Source organism: Callithrix jacchus, chromosome Y, assembly GCF_049354715.1.
Source record: "Callithrix jacchus isolate 240 chromosome Y, calJac240_pri, whole genome shotgun sequence".
NCBI lineage: Eukaryota > Metazoa > Chordata > Mammalia > Primates > Cebidae > Callithrix > Callithrix jacchus.
Genome location: NC_133525.1, coordinates 3,521,361 through 3,531,409, shown reverse-complemented (window position 1 = coordinate 3,531,409; position 10,049 = coordinate 3,521,361). Strand labels below are relative to the sequence as shown.

At 49.6% G+C, this 10,049-nt stretch overlaps 1 protein-coding gene across 2 annotated transcripts in view; it reads left to right on the top strand.

The window, feature by feature from the left end:
• IL3RA (interleukin 3 receptor subunit alpha) overlaps nt 1–10,049 on the top strand; it is a 29,226-nt gene that overhangs the window by 18,501 nt on the left and 676 nt on the right. The window contains exons 7-11 of one of the 2 annotated variants that reach the window (XM_078364459.1): nt 1,107–1,222; nt 3,176–3,202; nt 3,280–3,394; nt 6,414–6,519; nt 9,075–9,156. In XM_078364459.1, the coding sequence (XP_078220585.1) occupies nt 1,107–1,222; nt 3,176–3,202; nt 3,280–3,394; nt 6,414–6,519; nt 9,075–9,156 (446 nt within the window). Of the gene's footprint in view, nt 1–1,106; nt 1,260–3,175; nt 3,203–3,279; nt 3,395–6,413; nt 6,520–9,074; nt 9,157–10,049 lie in introns of both variants that reach the window. The other variant, XM_078364460.1, reaches the window with a different exon arrangement.

Sequence of the window (10,049 nt, the reverse complement as noted above, 5' to 3'; positions counted from 1 at the left end):
CGCCCAGAGGGCTCAGCAGACAGACGGAGGGGGCAGGGAGAGAGACTTGTAGCTGCCCGGGAAAGCTGGGTCAATGGTACCTCAGGGAACAAAAGGGTGGTTGTAAAGGCGGCTGCCGGGACAGCCAGGCTGCAAACAGCCAGCCCCAAGGCTCACTTCTCCCTGGGCCCCAACACATCTCAGCCCTGAGTCTCAGCCTCAGAGATTCTTTCTTTACTCTTCCTCCCTGGAAGGGCAGTTTTTCTCTGTCCCTTGGCAAATGCCTACGAGATCTACACTGAAGTATCTACAGAAAAGAAAAGAAAAAGCAGGGGGCCCCGGATGTGGTGGCTCACCCCTGTAATCCCAGCACTTTGGGAAGCCAAGGCGGGCGGATCATGAGGTCAGGAGTTCGAGACCAGCCTGGCCAATGTGATGAAACCCCGTCTCTACTAAAAATACAAAAAATAATAACCAGCATTCTCAGCAAACTGACACAAGAACAGAAAACCAAACACCGCATGTTCTCACTCATAAGTGGGTGTTGAACAATGAGAACACACGGACACAGGGAGGGGAGCATCACACACTGGGGCCTGTTGGGGGCTGGGGAGGGAGAGCAGGCGATGGGGGGGTTAGGGGAGGGATAGCAGGGGGTGGGGGCCAGGGGAGGGAGAGCAGGGGGTAGGGGACTAGGGGAGGGATAGCAGGGGGTGGGGGGCTGGGGGAGGGATAGCAGGGAGTGGGGGGATTGGGGGAGGGAAAACATTAAGTGACATATCTAATGCAGATGACGGGGTGATGGATGCCGCAAACCACCACACGGCATGTGTCTACCTGTGTAACAAACCTGCATGCTCTGCACATGGACCCCAGAACTTAAAGTATAATAAAAATAAATAAATAAAAAGATACAAAAAAAATGGTCTGGGCATGGTGGTGGGCACCTGTAATCCCAGCTACTCGGGAGGCTGAGGCAGGAGAATCGCTTGAACCCCGGAGGCGGAGGTTGCAGTGAGCTGAGATAGTGCCATTGCACTCCAGCCTGGGCAACAGGGCGAGATTCTGTCTCAAAAAAAAAAAAATTTATTTCTTTTACTCATAAAAGTGTCTTTTCCCATTGCCAGAGATACTAACTCCACCCAACTTGACTGCAAAGTGTAATAAAACACATTCTTTCATGGACTGGGAAATGAGAAGTCATTTTAATCCCAATTTTCACTATGAGCTTCAGATACAAAAGGTAAACTCTCACCCCGCGTGGACCTCCCTTATTTCTGGTAAGTCACACTCTGGGGCGTGGGAATGGGCGAAAAGCTCCTCGGAGAGTGCCACAGAGGTATACATCATTTAAAAAAGAAAGTGTGAGGCCGGGCGTGGTGGTCAGGCCTGTAACCCCAGCACTTTGGGCGGCCGAGGTAGCTGGATCACCTGAGGGCAGGAGTTCAAGACCAGCCTGACCAATATGGTGAAACCTGTCTCTAAAAAATAAATAAATAAATAAATAAAACACTACAAATAAAAATGCAGGCCAGATACAGTGGTCCATGCCTGCTTGTCATGCCAGCACTTTGGGAGACCAGGGCGGGCGGATCACGAGGTCAGGAGTTCAAGTCCAGCCTGACCAACATAATGAAACCCTGTCTCAACTAAAAATACAAAATTAGCTGGGCATGGTGGCAGGCGCCTGAAATCCCAGCTACTCAGGGGACTAAGGCACGAGAATCGATTAAACCTGGGAGGTAGAGGTTTCAGTGAGTCGAGATTGTGCACTCCAGTCTGGTGACAGAGTGAGACTCCATCTCAAACAAACAAACAAAAATTAAAAATTAAGGTGGGTGCAGTGGCTCACACCTGTAATTCCAGCACTTTGGGAGGCCAAGGTGGGTGGATCACAAGGTCAGGAGTTCAAGACCAGCCTGACCAACATAATGAAACCCTGTCTCAACTAAAAATACAAAAAATTAGCCGGGCGTGGTGGTATGCGCCTGTAATCCCTACTACTCGGGAGGCTGAGGCAGGACAATTGCGTAAACCTGGGAGATGGAGGTTGCAGTGAGCCGAGATTGAACCATTGCACACCAGCCTGGGCAACAGTGTGAGACTCTGTCTCAAAAAAAAACAAAATGTTTTTTTAATTCAAAAATTAGCCAAGCATGGTGGTGGGTGCCTGTAGTCTTAGCTGCTCAGGAGGCTGAGATGGGAGGATCGTTTGATCCCAGGGGTTCAAGGCTGAAGTGAGCTGAGCTTGCACCACAGCCCTCCAGTTTGGTCAACAGAGCAAGACCCTGTCTCAAAAACTAAAATAAACATAATAGGTATTTTTTTTTTTTTTTTTTTGAGACAGAGTCTGACTCTGTCACCCAAGCTGGAGTGCAATGCTGTGGTCTCAGCTTACTGCAACCTACACTTTCCGAGTTCAAGAAATTCTCCTGTCTCAGTCTTCCAAGTAGCTGGGAATTCAGGTGTGTGCCACCAGGCCCTTCTAATATTTGTATTTTTAGTAGAGACAGGGTTTCAATCTCTACTAAAAATACAAACTCTTGACCTTGTGATCCACCTGCCTCAGCCTCCCAAAGGGCTGGGATTACAGGCGTGAGCCACCAGGCCTGGCCTATGTGTTATATTTGTTATTTATCCTCAAATACTAATTATTTCATATGCATTTTATCTGTAAATCTAAATCTGCTCAAAAAAGTTAGGTCCATTAATTTCTTTTATGTTACTAAGTATTTTTGAGCCAATGTGTTTGGGTTTTTTTAAAAATAAGTTAGTACAGCACACCAGCTTCTTTCTTTTGCTGATTTGAGGGAGTAGGCATAGCTGCAGTCAGAGGTGGAGTCATAGCCTGGCTTTACATCTGGTGCTGCACCCACCTAGTTTGCTGGCCTGATATAGGCTGCGTGTGGCTCCCCCTGGATGTATGTGGAAGGAATCTGGGAGGACACTGGGTCTTGTTTGTCCACAGGCCCCACAAAGCCCCCTCCCACCAAGTTCTTGCCACAGCGGCCCATAGGAAAACTTCTGGTCACATGCTATTTATGCCTAAGCTCATTGTTTTGCCCCAACTGCTCACCCAAGGCCTTCCCAGAGCCCCCCTGTTTTGCTGGTTTTCCTGGAGGGAGAAATATGAGTTTGCGGGGAGGAGGGTGTCAGGGAGGGTCCAGACACTGAAATGTTTGCTTTTGTCTTGCAGAGCAAGCAGCCTGTAATCACAGAACAGGTGAGGGTTCCTGACCCCCCCATCCCTTGTACTTGACATTGCAAAGGGCGAGTTGTTTACTTTCTTTTAAACCACAGGTCAAAGGCATGACCTCATTCCAGCTGCTCAATCCTGGAACATACACAGTGAAAATAAGAGCCCAGGAGATCTACGATCAATTCTGGACTGCCTGGAGCAGCCCCCAGCGCTTCGGTGAGTGGAGTGAGTGGGGTTTGTGGGGCGCCTCTCCCGTCTCCCTCACAGGTGAGTGGAAGCTGCATGCGCCCACCTGGGTCACCTGCCCCAGCGCCCCCACCGTCTGGGGGTCGCCAGGTTTTCATTGTTTCTTGGACCCTGAACCTGACCCTAATAATAGTTATTATATAATAATATACATTATAACATATAATGTATATGATATAATAATAGATATTATAATATTTAATGTATATTATATAATATACAATTATGGCATAATTATATATAATGTTATATATCATATATTATATATATATTATGACATATTGTCTATTATGTGATATATTATTATATATTATACATTATAAGATATAGTGTTATTATAGATATATAATTATTTAATTATTTAATTTAATAATTATATATATATTTTTAGTCTTGATCTCACTGAGTCTTAATCCAGCCCAGGTGACAGAGTAAGACTCTGCCTCAAAAAAAAATTTAATATATAATGATATTTAATATATAATAAATCATATATTATTATACAATACATTATTATATATTCTTATTTTTTGTATATATGTGAAAAGTTTATTAAAGATATAAATCAACATAATATAATATTATATTCTATATCATTATAACACTTTATTATATTATATAATCATTAAAATTGTATGTTATTAATCTATAATTTAATAATATATATTATTAAAATAATAATTATTATTATATCATATATAATAATCATTATTTTTTGAGTCTTGCTGTCACTCAGGAGAGGAGACATGCAGGGGAAACCAGGGGAAGTTTACAGACAGCACGTGGGCCTTGTGATGCAAGCGCTATCGGAGGGCAAGGGGGTGCTACCTTCTATTCAGACCGGCCGTGCCTAAGGGCTCTGCACCCAGATTCAGAGGAGGATTGCCTCCAGAGTAAGAGCGGCTGCCTGGGCGCGGTGGTTCATGACTGTCATTGCAGCACTTTGTGAGGCCGAGGCGGGTGGATCACCTGAGGTCAGAAGTTCAAGACCAGCCTGACCAACATGGTGAAACCCCGTCTCTACTAAAAATACAGAAATTAGCCAGGTATAGTGGTGGATGCCTGTGATCCCAGCCACTTGGGAGGCTGAGGCAGGAGAATTGCTTAAACCCGGGAGGCAGAGGTTGCAGTGAGCCGAGATCGCGCCATTGCACTCCAGCCTAGGTGATAGAGTGAGACTCCATCTCAAAAAAAAAAAAAAAGCTTAATGCACACACACGGACATATTATTTATTACATAATAATGCATATAATATATTAAACAGCAATTATTTATCTTACCTTATATGATAAGATATATAATTATATATGATATATGTATAATTATTAATATATCTAATATAATAAAATATGTGATTTATTAGACAATATATTATATTATGTTAAATATTAATGTATTAATATAATAATATATTCTGTTATAACATTGTTATATATAATTTTAAATTTTTTGTTATTAAATATATAATGTAGTACTATATTATTAAAAATAATAATTATTTTTAATTATTATTTAATTATGAGCAATGGCGTGGTCCATGATAAAGACTAAATCAAATTGAAAGCCCTCATCCCTCTGTGGGCAGCAGCGGTTCCTCGCCAACGCGGCCTCTGCTTCTCGCCCTCCATGCCCCCTGCACCCAAAACCCCTGCCAGTCTGCCAAGCGTAGTGGAAGTCCCCAGCACTCCCCCGTACCGAGCACCTGTGAGATAGGGAGGCAGAGTCCTGGTGGCCTTTCAGCTCCGTCTGGCCTCCAGGCTGGGGCTGGGAGGTCCGGGTGTCACTCGGGTGCTGGTCCGCAGGTGCCTGCAGGTGATCAGGGTCCCCGTGTAGCTGTCGGTGGTTACAGACCGCTGCCCAGGTGCCCAGGACACTGAAGGCAGTAGGTGTCTCAGTATAATAAATAGCTGATTACTCAGTGTTGGCAGTGATACCAAATATATTTAGAAACCCTCACATGGCCGGGCGCGGTGGCTCACTCCTATAATCCCAGCACTTTGGGAGGCCGAGGTGGGTGGATCACAAGGTCAAGAGATCGAGACCATCCTGGTCAACATGGTGACAGCCCATCTCTACTAAAAATACAAAAAAACTAGCTGGGCATGGTGGCGCGCACCTGTAGTCCCAGCTACTCGGGATGCTGAGGCAGGAGAATTGCCTGAACCCAGGAGGCGGAGGTTGCGGTGAGCCGAGATCGCGCCATTACACTCCAGCCTGGATAACAAGAGTGAAAGTTCATCTCAAAAAAAAAAAAAAAAAAAGCAAAAATTAGCCAGGCTTGGTGGCAGGCGCCTGTAGTCCCAGCTACTCAGGAGACTGAGGCAGGAGAATCGCTTGAACCTGGGAGGTGGAGGTTGCAGTGAGCCAAGATCGCGCCACTGCACTCCAGCCTGGGCGTCAGAGCGAGACTCCGTGTCAAAAAAATATATAAAAATAAAAAACAGACGAATCCTAAAGGCCTTTGATGTTTGTGCTAAGTACGTAGAAGGATGCTGACGTGGGCCTGTAGTGGAATCACGTGATTTGCTGGACCCCGTGAATCAGGTCAGAGGTTCACTCTGCTGACCCTGCGCCCCTCGCTGTATCCAGTAAATATCAGAACACCCAGGCATTCGGGGCCACTACTGGACTGTGCACCTTGGTAGTACTGGTCCCCAGGGCCCAGCTGGACTGTTGTCTTATCTCTGTGTCTTCTGTCTGTCTTTCCTTCCATCTATGTCTCCATGCAAAATGACACCCGTAGACCCTGAGGGGCTGTACCCTGCGGCTGTCACTTCCGGGGTGTAAGTGCTCAGTCTAGGTCCCTGGAACCAGTGGACAGTCATCTGTGTGGTGAAGAGAAACGCACGTGTCAGGAGGAGGTTCCCGCTGGATGCCACCCCGTCTGGCCGCCGCGTCTCTGCTTCCCAGTGCCCAGGGGAGAGCATACGGCACCTGGTCCCCCCAGGGCGGCCCCTGGTCCCTGACCCTGTCATGGTTTTCCCCTAGAGTGCGATCAGGAGGAGGGCCCGCACACCCGAGCCTGGCGGACGTCACTGCTCATCGCGCTGGGGACGCTGCTGGCCTTGATCTGTGTTGTCCTGCTCTGCAAAAGGTGAGCCCTTATGGGGAACAGGTTGATAATGTCGTGAAAATCCACATCAAGGCCAGGTGCAGTGGCTCACGCCTGTAATCCCAGCGCTTTGCGAGGCTGCGATGCTTGGATCACCTGAGGTCAGGAGTTCAAGACCAGCCTGGTCATCTTGGTGAAACCCTATCTTTAAAAAAGAAAAAAGCCACACGGAGACAGTGGATCGCTCAGCAAGCGTGCACCTTGCGGGCAGTCTTGGCAGAAGAGCACCCCTGAACAAAGGACACAGGGACATTTATAACTTTGTTGTTTTTTTGAGATGGAGTCTCACTTTGTAGCCCAGGCTGCAGTGCAGTGGCGCAATCTTGGCTCACCACAACCTCCGCCTCCCAGGTTCAAGTGATTCTCCTGCCTCAGCCTCCCAAGTATCTGGGACTACGGTGTCTGCCAACACGCCCGGCTAATTTTTGTATTTTTAGTAGAGACGGGGTTTCACCATGTTGGCCGGGCTGGTCTTGATCTCCTGGATGGAGGTGATCCACCAGCCTCAGCCTCCCAACATGCTGGGATTACAGGCGTGAGACACCACGCCTGGCCACTATTATTACTTTATTCACTTATATATTTATTTTTTGAGTCTCTCTGTCACTAGGCTGGAGTGAAGTGGCGCAATCTCAGCTCACGGCAACCTCCGCCTCCCGGGTTCAAGTGATTCTCCTGCCTCAGCCTCCCAAGTATCTGGGACTACAGGTGTCTGCCAACACGCCCAGCTAATTTTCATATTTTTAGTAGAGATGGGGTTTCGCCACATTGGCCAGGCTGGTCTCCAACTCCTCACCTCAAGTAATCCGCCAACCTCTGCCTCCCAGAGTGCTGGGGTGACAGTCGTGAGCCACCATTTATACGTTTTATAACCTCATGCAGTCGTCCACCTGAGTCCCTGCGTGAGCCACACCTAGACAGTGTTATTATTATTTTATTCATTTATATATTTATTTTTTGAGTCTCTCTGTCGCCCGGGCTGGAGTGCAGCGGCGCGACCTCGGCTCACCACAACCTCTGCCTCCCAGGTTCAAGCGATTCTCCTGCCTCAGCCTCCCAGGTAGCTGGAAGTACAGGCACCCACCACCACAACTGGCTAATTTTTATATTTTTAGTAGAGACGGGGTTTCACTATTTTGGTGAGGATGGTCTCGAACCCCTGGTCTCAACTGATCCTCCTGCCTCGGCCTCCCACACTGCTGGGATTACAGGCCTGAGCCGGCAGGCCTGGACACTTGAGAATTATTCACAGAAGATCCCCGGCCAGTTTTCGTCCCCTAGCCGTCCGCTGCCAGGACGTCTGCCGAGCTGAAGCGGAGGGCTCTGGTAGGACTGGGGTGCCCCCAGGGTGGAGGAGGCAGGGCTGGTCCTCCCCGGCCCTGCCCTGTGAGCCTGACATAGTGAAGCAGAGGGCTCTGGTGGGCCCAGGTAAGGTCAACACTATCCATTTGGATGGGGAATAGCATCCCTCTTGCAGGCCAACTCCAGGTTTTCGATCACCAGCTGGGTCCCCCCAGGTCCTGTGTCCTCCTTGCTGGCTGTCAAATGGGGGCCGGGCGCAGAGGCTCACGCCTGTAATCCCAGCACTTTGGGAGGCCGAGGCAGGCGGATCACCTGAGGTGGGGAGTTCGAGACCAGCCTGGCCAACATGGAGAAACCTTGTCTTTATTAAAAATACAGAAAAAAAAAAAAATTAGCTGGTCGTGGTGTGGGCGCCTGTAATCCCAGCTACTTGGGAGGCTGAGGCAGGAGAATGGCTCGAACCCGGGAGGCGGAGGTCGCAGTGAGCCAAGATCAGGCCACCGCACTCCAGCCTTGGTGACAGAATGAGACTTTATCTCCAAAAAGAAGAAAAATCCGTAAGGCCGGACGTAGTGGCTGAAGCCTGTGATCCCAGCACTTTGGGAGGCCGAGGCGGGAGGATCACCTGAGGTCGGGAGTTTGAGACCAGCCTGGCCAATACCGTGAAACCCTGTCTCTACTAAAAATACAGAAATTAGCCGGGGATGGTAGCAGGTGCCTGTAATCCCAGCTACTCAGGAGGCTGAGGCAGAAGAATTGCTTGAACCCGCGAGGCGGAGGTTGCTGTGAGCTGAGGTCACACCACCGCACTCCAGCCCGGACGACAGAGCGAGACTCTGTCTCTAAAAAAAAAAAAAAAAAAAATCTGTGAAATGGGTTTCAGGTGACTTCTGTCTCCCAGAGGGTGGAGGAGGAGGAGAGGGAGGCACTTGCTGCCAGCTGCGGGCTAAGGTCACAACCTCAGTGATCTGAGGGAGGGGGCTGTTGTGAGAGCTGCCTTAGTGGGAGGGGGGGTACCAGCACCCTATTCCTTACACTCCAGTACCTGCCTGTGATGGTGGCTGGGGGTGTCTTGGCCTCGGGGCCGGGGAACATACAGGCCCCCTGAGCAGGTGACTTGAGTCTTTTGCTTGAACTTGGTGCCCCTACAGCCTGTTCTGGACAGGCTGAGTCCCCCCGGCTGTTGAGGTGTTCGGTGCTGGATTCAGAGCTGGGCGGTTTCTCTTCCCTCCCAGGTACCTTGTGATGGAGAGACTGTTTCCCCGCATCCCTCACATGAAAGACCCCATGGGTGACGGCTTCCGAAACGACAAGCTGGTATGATGTGTTTTGTGCCAAGGGAGGGAGCTGGGGGTGTGGCGGGCACTTTGGGAGGCCGAGGCAGGCGGATGGCTTCAGGCCAGGGAGTTGAGACCAGCCTGGCCAACGTGGTGAATAAAACCCCATCTCTACTAAAAATAGAAAAATTGCCAGGCATGGTGGCGGGCACCTGTCACCCCAGCTACTCAGGAGGCTGAGACAGGAGAATCACTTGAACCTAAGAGGTGGAGGCTGCAGTGAGCCGAGATCGCACCACTGCAATCCAGTCTGGGCAAAAGAGCAAGACTCTGTCTCAAAAACCAAAACAAAATTGCTGGGCGCGGTGGCTCAGGCCTGTAATCCCAGCACTTTGGAAGGCTGAGGTGGGCGGATCACGGGGTCAGGAGTTCGAGACCAGCCTGGCCAACATGGTGAAACCTCGTCTCTACTAAAAATACAGAAATTAGCCGGGCGTGGTGTCAGGCACCTGTAATCCCAGCTACTCAGGAGGCTGAGGCAGGAGGACTGCTTGAACCCGGGAGGCGGAGGCTGCAGTGAGCTGAGATCACACCACTGCACTCCAGCCTGGGCCACAGAGCAAGACTCTGTCTCAAAAAACAAAACAAAATTGCTGGGCGTGGTGGCTCAGGCCTGTGATCCCAGCTACTTGGGAGGCTGAGGCAGGAGGACTGCTTGAACCCAGGAGGTGGAGGCTGCAGTGAATGAAGACCACTCCGCTGGACAAGGAGTGAGAAGAGCTGGTACGGGAGGCGGGATGCTTATCCAGCGGCATAGGTGGGCGGCTGGGAGAAGCTGCAGAATGAAGGGAGCGGGGGACGCTGGCCTCCCAGCCCACCATGATCACGGGCAGTCACAGCACCCTGCACCCCAGGGCAGAGCAGGTTTGAGAC